Below are 20,181 nucleotides of genomic sequence, written 5' to 3'. Positions count from 1 at the left end.
CACTAAGATGAACTGTTATTTAATTCACCTAGGCTAGAGATAATTTCTGGTAACATTCTTTAAAATATACATTTACTTATGGTTATTTGATTTTCTTCCCTGTTGGACAGGGGTCACACCTATTCTTATAACCTCTGTTCCTAATGGAGAGCCTGGCAGATGGATCGTTTTTGTTGGGGGAAGAGGAGAGACTGAGATAGGGCTCATTGTGTAGCCCTGTCTGACCTAGAACCTCGAGATCTACCTGCCTTTGGCACTCAAGTGCTGGGACTGCAGGTGTGCGCCACTGTGTCCTACACAAATGGATCTTTGACATCAGTATGCTCAGATGGCTGTGGAGGCACAGGCCTTTAATCCCAGCGCTTCAACAGCAGAGGCAGGTGGATCTCTGTGAGTGTAAAGCCAGCCAGGGCTATATATTGAGGCCCATTTTCGAAAAAAAATCAAAACCACAAAACAAAACTTATGTTCAGTACCATCCTTATGTCAGGAGTAAGAGAAATGACTAGCTCTGGAGCCAGGTGGTGTTGGGATTCCACATGGGAAAAGCTCTGCCTCTTGTAAAGACTGGTGAGAACAGTATGAGAATGCTTATTGAGTTGTCATAATTCAAAGTCCTCGGCTCCAGTTTCTTGCAGGTATGTTTCTCTTAGTAGCAAAACAGCATTAGCAATTGTCTTGGGAATGAAGGTTCTTTGTTACCAGCTGTCCACACTTGACTAATCTGCCTCCTTCTGTCTCATTTTCAGTATTTGTCTTTATTCCTCTTGAAAAAACTTTTCCCCTGTTGTAAAGATTGACCCCACAACCTGACACCTAGTTGGTAGTTAAGTGCTCCGCTACTAACTAAGCTGTGTACGCCACCGTCTTCTTTGTATCGTGAGACAGGATCTCACTAGGCTGCCTAGACTGTCCTCAAACTCGAATTCCCACTGTTTCAGCCTCCCTGGGAGCTGGGATTGTAGGCGCATATCACACTCCCTTCTCGGTCCTGAAATTTTGTTTTTATTTATCTTATTCTACATACCTCATGCTTGCCTGGTGCTGCCCAAAATCACCAGAAGAGGGCATTTAGTCCCCTGGAATTGGAGTTATAGACAGCTATGAGCCACCATTGTGGGTACTAAGAATTGAACCCGGGTCCACTGAAAGAGCAGCTAGTACTCTTTTAACTCTTAACTATCTCTCCAGCCCCTGAAATTGTGTTTTTATTTTTATTCTTTATATTCATTCATTCATTTATTTATGTAGTTTTTTCGAGATAGGACTTCTCTGTGTTTAGCCCTGGCTGTCCTGGAACTCACTTTATAGACCAGGCTGGCCTTGAACTCAGAAATTGTGTTTTTAAAGATGGTCTCCTATATATGTGGTAACATCTGGTGTTTCCATTTTTTTTCTTTTAATTTTTTTTTTTTAATGTGCATTGGTGTGAAGGTGTCAGATCCCCTGGAACTGGAGTTACAGACAGTTGTGAGCTGTCATGTGGGTTCTGGGAATTGAACCCTGGTCCTCTGGAAGAGCACCTGTGCTCTTAACCGGTGAACCATCTCTCCAGCCCCTGGTGTATCCAGTATAGTTACACATATAAGGCAGTCAATTGGTGTCGTTTGCCTCTTTGCCCAGCACATTCACAGCACTACAATAAAGAGGAATTAGGAGATGGCTTTGTCTTTAAAGCATTTCAGACTCTTCCCATTGAGACAGAGAGACCTTGGAAATGTGTTGTAGTCCTGCTTACCAGTTCTGTGATTTCTCTCTGCAGGTTTATGTAGTGTGATTTCAGTTCCTGGAAAGTCCTTTCTTTGCTCAGGAGATCAGCTCAATTCTGGAGGGCAGCTGTTATGTTTTTCTTCATGATAGGGTTTTTAAAAGATAATTTGTAGCCAGGCAGTGGTGGCACACCCCTTTAATCCCAGCATTTAGGAGGCAGAGGCAGGCCAATCTCTGTGAGTTTGAGGACAGCCAGGGCTGTTATAGAGAGAAACCTTGTCTCCAAAACCACCACCACCACCACCACCACCACCACCACCACCACCACCACCACCACCATAATTTGTTTGCTAAAGCTTGGTATGCATATATGTGCATATGCCCCCACCCCCCTCTTGGTTTTTCAAGACAGGGTTTCTCTGTGTGCCTGTTCTGGATCTCACTCTGAAGACCAGGCTGGCCTCGAACTCACAGAGATCTGCCTGGCTCTGCCTCCCGAGTGCTGGGATTAAAGGCGTGCGCCACCACCACCTGGCCTCCATGCACTTTTGTTGTTATGCTGTGGTTGTTAAGCTATTTCATTTGTGCAGCAAATGGAGGCAGTAAATTCCCGGGGAGCCTGAAGTGGGACAGAGTTGGATGTCATCGTGAGGTACCCTATGCTGATCACTGCATTGCAATGCAGACAACGAACAAGACTGTCATCGCACTTGAAAGTAGCTCCTTCTCATTTGCTGTCCACCCAGTCTTCCTCATAAATACTAAGTAGATCTTCCTTTTTCCTTTCCTTTATAATCCATTCAGCCTTCCACCTCCTCCACCCTTGGGCTCAATCCCGAGTGCTAAGGTTTCAGCCTTGTGCCCCCACCCCCAATTGTAACAGTTTTAAACCCGTTTCTCTGCTCTGAAGTTGTTTGGAGTGAAAGGCTGGGGTTATGGTTCTTACCAGGGTAGACAGTCTTGTTGCTCCTCGGCTGATGCTTCCTTAGTTCTGGACACTGGATTCTATTTTGGAAAAGCCTATGGGAGAACTGCTTCTGTGGTTAATTGCTGTGACTTTCCAAGAGAGTGGCTTTCTTTCCTCAGGCCATACCGTCTTCTGCAGAGCTGTAGGGTTGTGGCCAGGCTTCTCAGCTTTATCCGAGGCCTTTATACTGTGACTCCAGCTCCAGGCCTATGTTGACTTCACGCCCATGAGTGTGGACCATCCACTCATTCTCTTACTGATTAATTCTCTCATTTGATTGTTTTTTAAATGAAAGCTAAATTTTATTCCTGTTAGATAATTTATCATACCTCTTTTCAGATTAACTTTGCTTAGAGGATACCAGTGACTTTATTATTTTGGAATAAAGCTCTTAAGTGCTAACTATAGCTAAGATACAGTTGACTTAGAATATTAGCATTCACTCAGAATATATTAATGCCCAACTTCTTCAGACACCAGGGGATGCAAATCAAAACTACATTGAGATTCTGTTTCACCTCAGTCAGAGACTCTCTCATTAACAAATTAGGGGGCTGGAGAGATGGCTCAGTGGCTTGGAGCACTGACTACTCTTCCAGAGGACCTGGGTTCAATTCCCAGAACCCACATGGCAACTGACAACTGTCTGTAACCCCCAAGATCTGACATCCTCACACAGATATGCAGGAAAACATTGATACACATAAAATAAAAAAAAAAATAACATTTTAAAAAAAGAAAGCAAATTAGGGAATGGGTTGCAGTAGGGGAAGGGGCTGGAGGAATAGCACGGTGGTCAAGAGCACTTGCTGCTCTTCTGGAGGACCTAGGGTTCAGTTCCCGAACACCCACATGGTGGTTTACTACCATCCAGAACCCCAGTCACAGGGGATTTAGTGCCCTTTTCTGACCTCCATGAGCACCAGGAGTACACATGGTGTATATACATACATATAAGCAAAACACCCACACACATAAAATAAATCTAATGAAAAGAAAGAGGGCTGGAGAGAAGACTCAGTGATTATTGCTCTGTCAGAGGACTGAACTTTGATTCCCAGCATCTATGTTCCTTGACTCACAATTCCCGTAACTCCAGCTCCAGGGGATCTGAACACCCTCTGTGGTCACTGCAGTTATTGTACTCAGTGTGTGCAGGTTCACAAGTACATTTTGAAAAAGACTGAGAGAGTAACAGAGCAGAATGACTTTGAAGGGGAAGTGGACAGAGAAGAACACTTACACACTCTAGTAATACAAAATAGTGTAGCTACTATAGAGACAAGTTATAGTGTTTTTCACAAAAACCAAAAGTGGAGCTGCTGTGTTAATCTGCTTACCGCTCCTAGACATGTAACAGAGGGATCTACGTCAGCACCCTAGAGATAGTCTACATCCATGTATTCCAGTACTGTTCACAGTAGCCAGCTATGGACATAGCCTAGGTGCTTATCCATATGTAAATAGATAAAGACAATGTGCTGTCTATATACAATGGAGAGTTATTCAATTATAAAGAAGTAGAAAATGAAATGGATAGAACTGCAAGATCATCCTTTTAAGTAAAAAAAAAAAAAAAGCTAGATTCTGAAAAATAGGTATTACGTGTTATCTCTCATAGATGAAAAAGAAAGTGACATGAAAGTGTAAGGTAGACTGTTCAGGGAGACAGAATGTGATTGAGGTACTCGATAGACATGGCAGAGACATCCTTCCATGAAGTCTTTTACTTTGCACACTTACTATATGCTAGTTAAAGCTATAAAATGTGCTCTTGGGCATAGTGGGGATCTAAAAGCAGGCTTGGTTCCTATCTTCACAGTGGTTTTGCTCTCGAGAGCATGTCAGCCATTTGTGTGGTGTATTTTTTCACAAAAGTCATGGCAGATACAGGATGAAGACTGATTGCCATCACATAGAGCTAAGAATAGCAGTGAGGGCAACAGGCCCGTGTTTAGTTTATTTCATAGCTGTTCTCTTACTGCTGCGGTCTCTTTGCCACATTGTTGGCCATTATGAGCTGAGGACTCAGAGATTATGTCAAAATTACACTTAGAGTTAAAGTTGGAATCAAGTCACCTTGTTTCTGGAGTCATGTACTTGGTGCTCTGCAGTAAATATCCACAGTGCTGCTCCCCTCCACCTTCTCTTTTTTTGGGATGATGAAGTGACTGTGTCACATTCTCAGGCCAGCCCTAGGGTGGGCAGGCCCCTGGGACCAAGTAACTAGTCCTTCAGAAGAAATCTCTCTACCTTCCCACCTCCTGGAAAAGATATTTCTCCTGTTTTGAAATTCAGATGCAAGCTTCCTGCTTCTTTCTGCCCACTCCCTGTTTACTTCTTAGACTAAACTGTTTCCATGGTAACGGGTTTACTTTTCAAAGGGAACATCTTGTCATTTTATTTAATCCACTGCAGCTGAAGTGAAGAGGGCTGAAATATTAAGTTGTAGTTGCTATGGATACTGCTTTGTTACATCAGTTTCTTTTGTATCAGATTTCATATCCAATGATTTTTCTTTTATATATATACTAAAGAAATAAACACAATGACTTACCATACTTGTTGTAATTTGGCTTCCGCAACCATTTTTTCATATCCCAATCAAAGACTTGTAGAATAATAGAGGTTGAGAGTCAGCTATTTTTCAAAACAAGTAATTTATATTAGCTATACAGTGAAATTCTCTGTGCTAGGAAGGACGGTGATAGCTTTTTTAAAAAAAATAAACATACTTTTACATATTAAGCTGGATCCACAGTATTTCAGTGTTTCAAATCACAGAGATCCCTAGGAAACAGAGAGAAATGGAGGACGTCAGAGTGTGTAATGGAGTGGGCCTGTGATCCTAGTACTTAGAAGGTAGAGGCAGCGAGGATTGTGATCTTGAGTCCAGTGTGGACTGCATAGGAACACCCCCCCCACACTCACACACACTCACATGCATACACTCATACACACTTTTTTTCTGGGGTTTATTGTCACTATTTTAAGTTAGATGACTTGGAGTTGATTCTTTTGTTTGTTTGTTTTGGTGTTTTCTGACATGGCGTTTTTCTGTGTAACCCTGGCTGTCCTGGAACACTGTGTAGACCAGGCTGGTGTCCAACTCAGAGGTCTGCCTGTCTCTGCCTCTTGATTGCAGGGATTAGAGGTGTGCATCTGACTTTCTTTCCAGTTTTCAGTCTTAATTATAACACATCTGTTGACTTTTTAAAAAACATTAGCTCCTGCTGGGTGGTAGTGACCCACACATTTAGTTTCAGCACTCTGGAGGCAGAGACAGGTGGATCTCTGAGTTCAAGGCCAACTTGGTTTGCAGAGTGAGTTCCAGGGCAGCTAGGGATACACAGAAAAACTCTGTCTTGAAAAAACAAACAAACAAACAAACAAAACAACCAACAAAAATATCTGTAGCTCCTTTGGACTCAGAAGATGTTACAAAGACAGCACAGATCATTCCCATAATATGTGCCCGCACCAGTGCGTGCATGCACACATTCGATAGTGACTCCCAGGGTGTCATGAGTTTGAGGCCAGGCTAAGTATTGAGACTCTGCCTCAAAAGCAACAAATGCAATAGAACAAAATAGCTATTAAAATGTTTCTGCCTCTCCAGTTACAGAGCTTTGTGGGACTGGATTTTATTCAATTTAAAAATTACTGGAACAGGCCGGGCTGTGGTGGTGCACGCCTTTAATCCCAGCACTCGGGAGGCAGAGCCAGGCTGGTCTCTGTGAGTTTGAGGCCAGCCTGGGCTACAAAGTGAGTTCCAGGATATGCTCCAAAGCTACACAGAGAAATTCCGTTTTGAAAAAACAAACAAACAAACAAACAAACAGAGTGCAACAACGTAACTATAGAAACATAGGAGAATCCAGTTGTGTGGTATTATTAGGTAATCCTAGAACAATGATGACTTTATTTTCACTGTGGTTTTTGTTGTTGCTGCTGTTTTTTTTTTAAATTCTTTTAACTTTTATTTATTGATCCTTTGTGGCTTTCACATCTTGCATTCTAATCCCATTTATCTCCCACCCCCTCAAATCTGCTTACTGCCCTTGCAATACCCCATAAAACAAAATTTACAAGAACCAAAAAACAAATAACCAAAACAAAAAGGGAGAAGAATCTCATCGTGGAAGCTGTAATGTGGCCCATTGAGTCACAGTTTACCCTTTAGTCCATTCATCTTTACTTACAAGTGTTCATTGCAATGAGTCTTGGTCTGACTTGAGGCCTTTGGTTTCTGCTACACCACAGATAATGGGCTCTCACTGAGGCTCCTCTTGGATAACCTGTTGTCCTGTGTTGTGGAGACTCTGCTGGTTTGGATCTATGGGTCATCCCCTTCACATGCTCTAACAGTTCATAGAGGAGGTGGATTTTGAGGTGGGCTAACTCACAGCTCTGGTTGGTACAGAGTTGTTGTTTCTCATCTCTCACATGCCCGGACCTAGAAACCACAGGCAGCACTTGATATGATGTTGCCCAACTGCCTGGCACAGATCAGCTTGTGGTTGATTGTGCCCCTCTCAGACCAAGAGGCCTGGGGGAGGGGAGGAGCTCTCTCTGTCCTCTGCTGGCTCAGTCCTGGAAATGTTCTTTTGAGATAAGGTCACTTTACAAGCTGTGGAAGCCTTGAACTCACAGAGATCTGCCTGCTTCTCCTGAATAAGTAAGATCACAGGCATGTACCACCACACTGGACTTCTGAGGCCAGTGCTGGTAACTGAACTTAGGTTCTCTTTAGGAGCACCAAGTGCTCTTAGTGAGCAGTTTCTGAGATCCTCATATCTAGTTTATTGTCTTAGAGTTTTCTGTCAAACACATTTTGTAATGGGACATGTTGCTTTCAATGTCTTTCACCTAAAATATGTTAGGACTTTAGCTCAGTTGATAGAGTGCTTATTATCTAGCCTGCACAAAGCCCTAGATTCTGTCCCTAGCAGCATACAGACTAGACTTGGTACATGCACTGTGTTATAATTCCAACACCCGAGAGGTGGAAGTAGAAGGACCAGAAGTTTAAGGTGGTCTTTGACTATAGCAACTTCAAGGCTGGCCTGTGCTATAGAAATAAAGACAGTCTGATAATTGTCTTTCTAATGTTTAGAATACATTCTGCATTTCCTAGATGTTGTAGGCTAACACTTATTTTTTAAGCATTACATGTAGTTTTAAAATAATTTCATTTTAAAGACATTTTAAAATAAGTTTTCAAGAAAGTTCTTTTTTGCTTTTAATTTGTGTTTCATATCCTACTTACCTTCTTACTAGTCTTCCTTGTTATAAACTTTAACACAGATTGGGGGTGGGGGAGTTTAGTAGTAGAACACCTGCCTAGCGTGCATGGGGGCCATGGTTTCATCCTTAGTTGTAGGTGGAAGTTTATGTCCTCCCAGCACCTCCCAGATGCCCAGCAGCTGCTTCCCAAATAATTGACTTGGAGGCTTAATATTACTTAGAAATGCTTGGCTGGTAGCTCGGGCTTATTACTAACTAGCTCTTACACTTAAATTTGTAGATGAATTTCTAAACAGTCTTATTAAATAAGAAACACAGAGCCAAATACAGGGGTGCAAGCCATAGAGATCAGAGCAATAGCCGCCAACTCACCTTAGCTCACCACTTCACCATAGCTTCCCAAGAGAGCCTCTTCCTGTCTCACCTGCACCTTTATTGTCTTCCTGTTCTGCCTTCTCATTGGTTCTAAGCCCAACCACATCACTTCCTCTCATTGCCTGTCTATACAGACCTCCAGGTCTCTATGGTTGGTATTGGGATTAAAGGCATGTGTTACCACACTTGGCTGTGTCCTTGAACACACAGAGACTCTGCCTGCCATGTGATCGGATTAAGGGCATGTGCTACTACTGCCTGACTTCCGTTTATGGCCTGGTGATCTCCAGGCAAACATTTACTTACTTACCTATTTATGTATTTATGTATTTATGTATTTATGTATTTATTATTTATTATTTATTATTTATTTATTTATTTATTTATGGATCTAAGGACTGAACCCAGGACCTTGCGCTTGCTAGGCAAGCACTCTACCACTGTGCTAAATCCCCAACCAGCAAACTTTATTTATTAACATACAAATAAAATATCACTTTTCAGCCCAAATAAAATATCACCACAGTAATTTTCATCTATGTTTAGCCAGGTGGCTTGGTACCTTTTCTCAGTACAACATTCGCATCTTGCTTCCTCTGTGTCTGGCTGGCAACTCCTGACTCAGCCCTTCCTCTTCCCAGCATTCTTAGTTTGCTCACCCTGCCTATACTTCCTGCCTGGATACTTGCCATTCAACGTTTTATTAAACCAGTTCAAGTGACAAATCTTTACAGTGTACAAGAGGATTATTCCACAGCACTTAGCACCTTAAAAACCAAACCACACCAGAGTGTTCTCATTTACTTAGGCTCCTAAGTAACGCTTGCACTTAGCATTTCCTTTGTTAATTCTTAATGTAATAATGGCTAACTTCCTGTTCTCTTCTTTTCAGAATTTTTAATTCGTTTTGGTTTTTCGAGACAGGGTTTCTCTGTGTAGTATTGTGCCTTTCCTGGAACTCGCTCTGTAGACCAGGCTGGCCTCGAACTCACAGAAATCCGCCTGCCTCTGCCTCCTGAGTGCTGGGATTAAAGGCGTGCGCCACCACCGCCTGGCATCTATTTTATTTTGAAAGATTTATTTATTTACATATTTTATATGTGTGGACACTTTGTCTGCATGTACATCTGTTCACCAGAAGAGGGCATCAGATCTCATTACAGACAGTTGCGAGCTGTCATGTGGTTGCTGGGAATTGAACTCAGACCTCTGCAAGAGCAGCCAGTGCTCTTAACTGCTGAGCCATCTCTCAAGCCTCCCTCTTTTCATTTGTTTGTTGTTTCTTTGAGACAGAGTTTCTCTTTGTATTGGTTCTTGGTTCTATAGACCAGGCTGCCCTGGAACTCAGAGGTCTGCCTGCTTCTGCCTCCTGAGTGCTGTGATTAAAGCATGCACCACCACCACCTGGCTTTGGGGGAATTTTTTTTAAAACATGGTTTACTTGTGTAGCCTAAGCTGTCCTTGAATTAAAAGCCTCCTGTCCTAGCCCTCTTAAGTGCTAGGATTACAGGTGTGTACCTTCATTTTGGCTCCCTCCTATTTTTAGAAATAGGAGGATATACATAGTTCTATAAGGTGTTTGGGGGTTGTTTTCATTTTGTGGCACATTACTTTAGTACAGTGGGTATCAATGGTATCAGAAAATTTCATAATCAGCCATTAGGGAACCCTAAAATAGCACAGACATTCTAGAACAGACTGAAGATTGAGCTGTAGCGGCTGTGGTTTAAGCTTTCTGAGGTGTGGTAGTCTTGGCTGGAGCTGCTTGTAGTCAGAAAAGCATTTGGCAAGTCTGTGGAAATGCTTTGGCAGGCTATTTTGCTCATGGCTCCCTAGGCAGTAGAAATGGACATGTTAGGATGGAAATAGTGGCTGACATCAACTTTAAAAACAAGCTGTTAGGTTGAGTATGGCAGTCCACACCCTTAATCCCAGCACTCTGGAGGCAGAGGCAGGTAGATCTCTGAGTTCAAGGCCAGCCTGGTCTACAGAGCAAGTTTCAGCACAGCCTGGACTACACAGAAAAACCCTGTCTTGCAAAACAAAAAGCCAAAAACCCAAGCAGTTAGTTTTAGAAAGTAGTCATGACCTGGCTAGTTGAATCCTTGGCAGAGTTCCTGAAGCATAAGCCAAAGGTAGGTGATACCTCCTGCAACACAATGAACCCTTGGTCTAAGTGCTTCGCCACCATAGTCCCAGTCTTGTCCCCCTTGCCTCTGCTGTGCTTAGTGGTTTTATTCTCTCTTGAAAATGACTACCTTCTGCCTTGCTGTCCTGCTCTGCAGATGTAATTCTAAACAGTCTTATTAAATAAGAAACACAGAGCCAAATAAAGAGTTAAAAGTTCAAGAGGTCAGAGCACTAGCGAATAGCCTTTAGCTTACCAGCTGCTTCCGTCCTTCCCCTGAGAAAAGAGACCTACTTCCTGTGTGTCTGTATTTTTATTGACTTTCTGTTCTGCCCTCTCATTGGTTCTAAACCCAATCACATGACTTCCTCATCACTGCCTGTTTATACAGACCTCCAGGTCTCTATGGTTGGTACTTGGATTAAAGGTGTGTGTAACCAAGCTGGCTGTGTCCTTGAACACACAGATTCTGCCTGCCATGTGATCGGATTAAGGGCGTGTGCTACCACTGCCAGACTTCTGCTAAATGGCTTGCTATTAGCTCCGACCCCCCCCCCCCCCCCCCCCCCCCGCAACTTTATTTATTAACATACAAATAAAATCACATTTCAGTACAAATAAAATATCACCATACTGCTCTTTATCTCCTCCAGAGGCATCCAGTGCTCTCCAGGCTGAGTGACTTAGCTGTTTGGGGAGGTGTGTGGCAAAAGAATAGCAAAGGAACAGCTCTGTCACCTCAGACAGGGATTGGTTGAGCTTTTGGTGGTGTGCAGCTGTTTGGTACCCAGAGCTTACACTTGAGAACCACGAAGTGGAGTCATAAAACAGTTGCTAAAATTACCATTTTTGGTTGGGCCATGTCATAGCCAGCTGGCTGCATGCGGCCTGTGAGCAGCTGGTTGGACATTGGGAACCTCGCTGATTTGCTTAACTTCTTGTAGTATTTTTTTTTAAGTTTCTTCTGGAATGGAGTATCTTATGTTTTCGGTATGATATCTGTGTTGGTTAAATGGTGCGCTGCTCGTGGCTGGCCTCCGTCCGCGGGGGCCATGCCAGCGGAGGAGAGTGCTGATCGGAAGAATCACAGCCATAGTTACCTTTTTAGAGCTTTATTGGGGGAGAGGAGGAAGAGAGAGAGAGGGAGAGAGAGGATAGATGGAAGAAAGGAGTGGAAAGGAAAGAGAGGGACGCACAGAGGGCCCACCCACTTTTTAGGCTGGGATGCCCTTGCAGGCTGATGACATAATTAAGGACAGAATCTTTACATCCCAGACTTTCACTTATTATAAAAAGCAGGTAGATGGGAATAGGGGCGTCGTTCCTCTCAAAAACTGCTTCCAGCTGACTCTGGAGACATGTATCCCTCTTGGCTGTGGCTGGGAACTTTCTGTTTGACAAGATGCTGGTGACACAGAAAAAAAACTTAGAGAGATAAAAGAATCATTATTATTTTATGTTGACATTTATCTGAGATAGATCCGGCTTGTCCCTATGGATTTTGAAACATGTTAAGCTTTATCAGAGACAGATTATTTTAAAGCACCTGTTTCCTTTATTAGTTGGGTCTCGGGGTGTAAATACCTTTTAGCTGTTACAGTTTCTTACTTGATGATCTCTGGACTCCAGTTCTGTGATGGTCCTGTACCATTAGCTGAACAGTGAGTTAGAACAGGGAACTGGGAAGAGAAAAGCTTGTGGTGCATGAGAACTTATTTTTTGGAATTAGGGACAAGGCAAAGATCAGGACGCTGTCTGTATGCACGTGAGAAACACAGGCAGTGGATCTGGAGTGAAGCATTGAGCTCTTCTTTTAGGTGGAAATCTTTTTATTAAGTAACTCTGAAAGTGCAATTAAATCTGGTGAGGTGGTAAGGCTGTCCTCTGTACCCGACAATAAAGGAGAGGTGACATCCCAAAACTCCCAGGACTGAGTCAGTGGCTCTGGTGTCCATAAGGAAAGAAACGGATCGCTTCCCTGCTGCGTTCTGGGTTCCCTGCCATGTCTGTAGCCAAGCCTAGGTCTGCTGGAGGTCTTAGCTTGCTGTACCCATGCATCTTGGCGCCTGGGGGCAGTCAGCTGACTCTTTGTCTTTCTAGGTGCCACTTTTAACAAGGCTGTCGGTGGCCTGGCAGGGCATTCTCTAGCCCGTGGCCATTTTCCTCACTTAAAACAGGGACCCAACAGCTTTTGGGAGTCAGCAAGTGCCAGCACTTGGCAATTTTGTTTTTGGGCTTTTATCTCTTCCCTGGCACACCTTAAATGCCACAGATGACTCTTTTGCCTGTGGGGTCAGGAGCCTTGCCCTTCAGATGCTTAAGTTTTAGTCGGGGATGTCTGGGAACAAGAGACGGATTTTACTCTGTGTCCTAAATTTTTTTTTTTTTCTGATGATTGGTGGCTTAAGGACAGCTTTTGGAAGATCTGCCAGTAGGCAGACTGTAAACCGATCCTTTTAGAAGACTTGTTTGAGGCTATAAGCTGATTTTTTTGGCTTAGGAGCCATCCTGACTACTGTAAACTTATTTGTATGGATCTTAGCCACTTTCAGACCTGTCTGTGTCTCTCAAGGCAGTTTGAGAATGAGTGGGTGGAGTTAAGGTGAGTTAGGGCTAGAGTCAGTAGAAGCCGCCCAAGCCCACCCATTTGAGCCCGCCCACTCTCGAGGGAAGTCAGACAGAAAAGGTTGCACGTGGCAGATGCAGAAGTGGGGAGGGAGAAGGGTTTAGAGCTTTAGCAGAAAGCTTGAAGATAAAGTAAATTTTTCATTTGCCCGTTCACTGGCAGAAGTTCCCGAGACTCTGTTATGCGGCCAGATTTACCGGTGCCTGCCCCTTTGTTCTATGGCTTTTGTCCATTTGCTGGCAGAAGTTCCCGCAAAGCTGTTATTCGGCCAGAGTTATCGGTACCCGCCCCTATCCGCCAATGTAGGTGGTAAATATATCATATCCACCCCTTTGTCTCATGGCTGTAGCCGAGAGAAAAATAAAAATTTAAGATAACAAACCAGGATCAGACTACAATCTCGGGCGTCCCCGAGAGTGGAGAGAGATCTATGAATCAGCTCAAGTCACCGTTCCTCTTCGTCAAGGGAAGGTGAGGGCTCCTGCTGCACTGCAGTTGGTCCACCGTTGTACCCTAGATACCATTTACCCCCTCGTCAGGAGTGAAAATGTGCCTGTCTTTGCCAGTACAGCCCGAGGACAACCCCCGGGGTGTCCATTGCAAAGAATATAGTTCAGACTGCAGCCACAAGAACGGCAGACTCACTGTGGTGACGGCAGCAATAGCTGTGTGGGGGTCCAGCGCAGGTGGCGAGGGACACGCGCGTACGCTCGCGGTCTTGCTGGATGGGGCAGGAGGCGACAGGCAGTAGCAGTCACAGCAGGTCCTCAGTGCTCGGTGGTGTATCCGAGTCTGAATGGCACCAATGTTGGTTAAATCGGCGCTGCTTGTGCCTGGCTGCCGCCCGCAGCAGCCATGCTGGTGGAGGAGAATGCTGATTGGAAAAATCACAAGCCATGGTTACCTCTTTAGAGCTTTATTGGGAGGAGGGGGGGGAGAGGTGGGGAGCAGGGAAGGAGAAGGGGAGGGAAAGGGCACACAGAGGGCCCACCCACTTTTTAGGCTGGGACGCCGTCGCAGGCTGGTGACGTAATTAAGGACAGAATCCTTATAATCTGGACCTTTTCTTGTTGGGAGGTAGATGCTACCAACCTGCCAAGGTACATTCTTAGGACTGGGGCCACATTTGGTTGTTACCGCACTCTCTCACTTTGTCATTGCTACTGCATCCCCCACCCCCACCCAAACAGTGCTCTTGATGAAAAACTCTGTTGGAATAAAAGCAGAAAGTGAGACTGGGCCTATAGCTCAGTTAATAGAGTACTTACCTGGCATGCATGGTCCCTGAAGCTGGTCTTCAGGATGAATATACTGAGTGTGGTGACACACACTCATAATCTCAGCCCCCAGGAAGGAAGGAAAAGAGATTAGAAGTTCAAGCTCAAGGTTATCTCCATAGCGAGTGTTAGGAGGCCAGCCAGCTACGTATAGATCCTCCCTCAAACAAACAGATGGTGTAGGAGGTAGCATGGGAGGCTGCAGTCAGGTTTTCAAGGTTGTCAGGGGCTAAGGACACGTGCATGTAAGCATGTGTAGCTGGAGCAATGTTAGAAATAGTGAGGGAGTGGCCTCTTTTTAAGATGACTCGAAGGGTTGGAGAGATGGCTCAGCAATTAAGAGCACTGGCTGCTCTTCCAGGGGACCCAGGTTTGACTCCAAGCACTCACATGGCAGCTCACACCCATCTGTAGCTCCAATTTCAGGATGTCTACCTGCTGCCCTTTTTTGTCCTCTGTGGACATACACTCAGGCACACATACATACACATAAAATAAATAGATATTAAAAAAATAAGATGTCATTTGCTTGGAGTGAATTACTTCCCTTGAGAAATCTGAGAAAGTTTGTGTCAGAACTGCTGTGTTAACCTTCTGTTTTCTTCACTACAGGCGCCTGAATAGTACCCAAGGGGAAATTCGAGTTGGCCCCAGCCATCAGGTAAACTACATTTTACTAACTTAATAGCTTTTCATTTCCTATTTTTCTGCTTTATCTTTATTCTTGGGGGCTAGAGAGATGACTCAGTGGTTAAAGAGTACCAGCTGCTCTTTCAGAGGACCTGAGTTCAATTCCCAGTACCCACACAGTAGCTCACAACTTCCTGTAGCTCCAGTTCCAAGGGATCTGACACCTCTTTACAGATACACATGCAGGCAAAATACCAATGCACATGAAATAAATAATTTCTCTTTATTCTTTTGAGTAGCATCTTAGAGTGGTTTTTGATAAGGAGAATTCTCAAATTCTCTTCAAATACAGCATTAAAGGTTTTGTGGGGTGTGTGTGTGCGTGCGTGCGTGCGTGCATGCATGCATGTGAGCATGCCTGTGTGTGAAGCCAGAGGAGAATGTCAGGTGTTGTGCTTGATCACACTCCTCTTAGTTCCTTTGAGACAGGCTTTCCTTTCACTGGTGTTGGAGCTAGACTGCTGGCCAGCAAGCTCCACCGATTCCCTCATCCTGTCACCACCCACCACTGTGCTGGGCTCCAGGTCCACAGCTGGCTTTCATGTGCCTTCTGGGCTCTGGAGTAGGGTTCACTGAGCCGTCTCCCCAGCTGAAGGTCTTGATTTTGTTGATCTTTGAGACAGTATCTTAATCTGTAGCAAGATTGGCCTTAAACCTGTTATGTAGCAAGGCTGGACTTGAACTTTCTGTCCTCCTGCCTCAGTCTCCTCATTGTTACGGTTACAGGCATGTGCACTGCATGTAACTTCAGGGATCTCTCCTCCTGGCCAGATCACCATGTAGTAAAACAAACAAAAAAGCAACTGTGGGAAGATGGGGACAATGGATAGGAGGAAAGTGAGGATGCTCTGGAGCGAGTGTGCTCAACCTGCAGTTTTAGTCTTACAGAAGTGTTGTAATGAAACCTAAAATTTTGTCCCACAACTTTAAAGTTAGTAATATAAAAGTATAAAAAGGAAATTTTAATAAATGATTAATTCCAGCATTCAGGAGGCAGAAGCAGGTGGATCGCTGTGGGTTGGATGCCACCTGGTCTATATAGGGAGTTCCAGGACAGCCAGGGGCTACATAGTGAGACTGTGTCTCAACAACAACAACAACAAAAGTCCAAAAACCAACCAAACAAAAAACCTACTGAGTTTCCCCATTTGAGAGGATCTAGAGCAGTAACTTTACAAGTAGGTTGTTATTGTGGCCGTCACAGCTGCCCACCTCCAGAACTTCTCTATTCTTGGGATGCTGAAACTCTGTATCCATTAAGCGGTAACACCTCCTCTCCTCTTGCTCAAGCTGGAGAGCCACTACTCTACTCCTTGTCTGAGTGTGACTGTCTTCATCATAGATGTGGGATCTATGCATTGTTTATTTTGTGACTGACTGACTTCATTATGGAATGAATGCTCTCTGGGTCCATCCATGTTGTAACATGTGCCAGATTCCTTCTTTTTTTTTTTAAAGAATGAATGATTCATTGTGTGTATGTATAACACTGTTTGTTTATCTAGTCATCTATTGATGAGCATTTAGTTACTGCATACTTTCATTCAAAGATATTTTAGGGACCTGGAGAACTGGGTTCATGGTTGAGCACATACTGCTCTTCCAGAGGATCCAGGTTCGATTTCCAAGCACCCACATGGTGGCTAGCTACCATCTGTAACTCTAGTTCCAGGGGATCTGATGCCCTCTTCTGTTTTCTGTGGGCACCAGGCTCACATGTGGTGCATATACGTACATACATACAAATAAAATACTCATACATAGAAAAAGAAACATTTTTTTTCAACTATTCAACAAACCAACTTTTTTTGGAAAAAAAGAAGGCTGAGACAGCTGCTGCTCAGTGATGGAGTGCTTGCCTTATATGTATGCGAGGCTCTAGGGTCCACTCCCATCCCCACTGTAAAGAAGGAGAAAGAAAATACCCTTCTAAACACTTTTCCTTCAGAGAGTCAGAATGGCTGGGGCTCTTCCACTGGACCTTGAATAGTGAGCTGTGCCCTCTGGCACCTGTTCAGTGTCCTCTACTTTGGATTCTAGTTAGACAGCTCTCATGGAGGAAGCACTCTGGCTGCCATAGTTGGTCACGCCTCCTGCTGGGCTATCTTAGTCAGTTCAGAACTTGGTTTTACTGGGCATTGATGACATTCTCTCGGTGCTCATCCGTCCTTCACAGAGAGCTGTATTCAGTGGTTTTGACATGCACATGTGTTGGGTCATGTGTCCATTACTAAACACTGAGGAAAATGGGTTTAGCATGATAACCCTGGACTGTCTCTTGAGTGAACTGTGTGTTGGGGAGGTAGCCAATATGCTTGATATGCAAAGACACAAATTACAGGTCACAGTAGTCCTTATGTGGGCATAAAAGGTTTAGGTGTCTCCTGGTTCTTTTTTTTTTCCCTTCAGATTTTGAGCATTTTTATGTGCCATATACATTTCTTTGGAACTTACTTTACCTCCTTGATGAGAGAAAAGTAAAACCTTGAAGACATATTTATCAAAATGCACAAACCAGCAGGGGCTTATTGTTTTTAGATGGTTCTCATCTTATGATAAAGGCAGAAATACACAGTTGCCAGGCATTCTCTTCATTTCTGTCTTCCTGGAATGGACTGTTAATTGGGCCTGACCAGGACTGCCTCTGGGCTATGGATTTCTGGGGCGGCGCTTTACTGTGATTGGAACGAACCAGGGCCTTGCACATGCTAAGTAGGTTCTCTGACTGTGACTTGCACTACTCTGTCCCTGGCTCTGGACTGGAGTTTCTGGTTTGACGTTTTGTTTTTTTGTTGGAGGTGGTTTTTTTGGTTTGGTTTTGGTTGTTTAGTTTTTTTGTTTTGAGATATATTTTTTGTTATTGTTGTTAGTATTTGAGACAGGGTCTCCCTATATAGCCATGGCAGGCCTGAAATTTAATATGTGGACTAGGTTGGTCTCAAACTCACAGAGATCTGCCTGGCCTTTCTCTCCAAGTGTGGGATTCAAGTATGCATCACCCTGTCCTGTTTATTTTAATTATTTTTTTTAATTATATGTATACACATGTGCCTGAGTGGAGGTATGTGTACATGAATGCAGGTGCTTGAGGACAGAAGAGGGCCTGAGATCCCTGGAATTGTAGTTATGGGCTGCCCGGCTGCCCAGCATAGGTTCTGGGGACCAGACTTGGGTCCTCTGGAAGAGTAGTATGTATTCTTAACCTCTGAACCATCTCTGCAGTCCTTATTTTATTTTATTTATTTGTTTATTTATTTTGACAAAGTATCACTATGTAACCCAGACTGATTCTGTCTTCTGAGTGCTGTAATTTTAGGCATGTGCTATAATCACATCCTTGGGCTGTGATATTTATTTATCTGTCTATCTGTCTATCTATCTTTCTTTCTATCTATCTATCTATCTATCTATCTATCTATCTATCTATCTATCTATCCATTTATTTGCAGTTACCTGTTTAGTGTGTGTGGCTGAGTGGGGGGTGGTAGAGGACAACGTGCAGGAATAGATTTTCTCCTGCTGTGAAAGTCCCAAGGATCAAGCTCACTCTGTCAGCCTTGGCAGCAAGCATCTTTACCCACTGAGCCATCCTGCCAACCTCTGACTGTGTTTTAAATCAAGGATCCAGGACTTGCCTAGCATCACTCAATCACACTCCCATTTCTCTTCTTGCCTGTGTATTGTATTTTCCCACCCATTTCTCTCCACAGTTTGTTTCCAGGGTTGCAGGACCGTCATACTGGATTTTGACTTAAGATTTATTTCGTGCCCTAACAGAAAAGGTGATGGTAGGGGAGGATGCACCTAGATCCCAGAAAGAAGCAGTTTTACTAGACTTGGGTTTTGTATTTTAAGAGTCAAGTTTTAGGGTAGCAAAATCTAATTACCTTCTTAAAGTTGGTTTCTGTTTTTGTTTTTGTTCTTTTGAGACAGGGTTTATCTGTGTAACAGCTCTGGCTGTCTTAGAACTTGCTTCATAGATCAGGCTGGCCTCCAACTCACAGAGATCCGCCTGGCTCTGCCTCCCAAGTGCTAGGATTCAAGGCTTGCACCAGCACCACCGGCTCTTCTTAAAATTTTTAGCTTTTTTTCTTAGGGAAGTTAGTAACACATACAAAAGTGGGACCAGAAGACAGTACTCAGTGTTACTGGGCTTTGTTGAGTTCTGTTAAGACATGTTTTGTCTGCTTTCCCTCTGGCTGCTTCCTACCTGTGGCAGTTGAAATGAACAATACATCATTTTAATTGCAGATAGCACAATGAGAAAGAAGCCCTCTTATAAAAGACACAACTATAATATTTTGCACCAAACCAAAATCAGTAATATCTTGGGATTGGGAGATGGCTTAGTGGTCACTTGTCATTTGACTGGCAAGATGGTTCAAGTCTGACAACCTAAGTGTGATTCTGCCACCTACATGGTGGAAGGAGAGAACTGACTCCTGCATGTTTGCCTGACTTCTACATGTACACTGTGTAGCTGGAGAATCTCTCCAGCTCCCACCAAGTCCCGCCAGTCCCGGAGCCCACTTATAAAATAAACACACAGACTCTTACATTATTAAAACTGTTTGGCCATTAGCTCAGGCCTATCATTGTCTAGCTCTTACTCTTATATTTAGCCCATTTCTATTAATCTTTACTTTGCCATGTGGCTCATGGCTTACTAGTACTTTACATCTTCCTTGTCCTGGCGGCAGCTCCAGGCAGTCTCTTTCTTTCTTCCTTCCTCAATTCTCCTCTCTGTTAGTCCTGCCTATACTTCCTTTCTGGCTATTGGCCAATCAGTGTTTATTTATACAGAGCGATATCCACAGCAACACTGTGATGCACCAACCTTACCAACACAAAAAATAAATCAGTGTAATTAAAAACAAAAACACTGTGAGAGCTAGAGTTCATCTGATCTCTAGAATCCACAAAAATGCCAAGTGGGTGTATCATCCCTCCTGTTATTCCAGTAGAAGAATGCAGATGAGGTCCCTAGAGCAAGCTGGCTAGCAAGAGTAGTTATGGTGGTGAGCTCTGGGTTTGATTGAGAGACCCTGCCTTAATTAATAAAATCAAGGAGGAATTGGGGGTGGTTTTCTGCATCAACCTCAGGGCTCTGCATGCTCTTCCACCCACTAAAAGGTGTGTTCACTCATATGCAATAAAATGC

At 43.8% G+C, this 20,181-nt stretch overlaps 1 protein-coding gene across 7 annotated transcripts in view; it reads left to right on the top strand.

Annotated features, from left to right (window-relative positions):
• Rere (arginine-glutamic acid dipeptide repeats) overlaps positions 1 to 20,181 on the top strand; it is a 363,675-nt gene that overhangs the window by 228,153 nt on the left and 115,341 nt on the right. For all 7 annotated transcript variants that reach the window (XM_052717717.1, XM_052717716.1, XM_052717712.1 and 4 more), the window contains one exon: positions 14,943 to 14,991. In XM_052717717.1, the coding sequence (XP_052573677.1) occupies positions 14,943 to 14,991 (49 nt within the window). The remainder of the gene's footprint in view (positions 1 to 14,942; positions 14,992 to 20,181) is intronic.

The sequence above is a fragment of the Peromyscus californicus genome, unplaced genomic scaffold, assembly GCF_007827085.1.
Source record: "Peromyscus californicus insignis strain IS unplaced genomic scaffold, ASM782708v3 Scaffold_5__1_contigs__length_169319896, whole genome shotgun sequence".
NCBI classification, from domain to species: Eukaryota; Metazoa; Chordata; class Mammalia; order Rodentia; family Cricetidae; genus Peromyscus; species Peromyscus californicus.
Note: the sequence above shows the minus strand (reverse complement) of the source record. Positions and strands in the feature narration are given on the sequence as shown.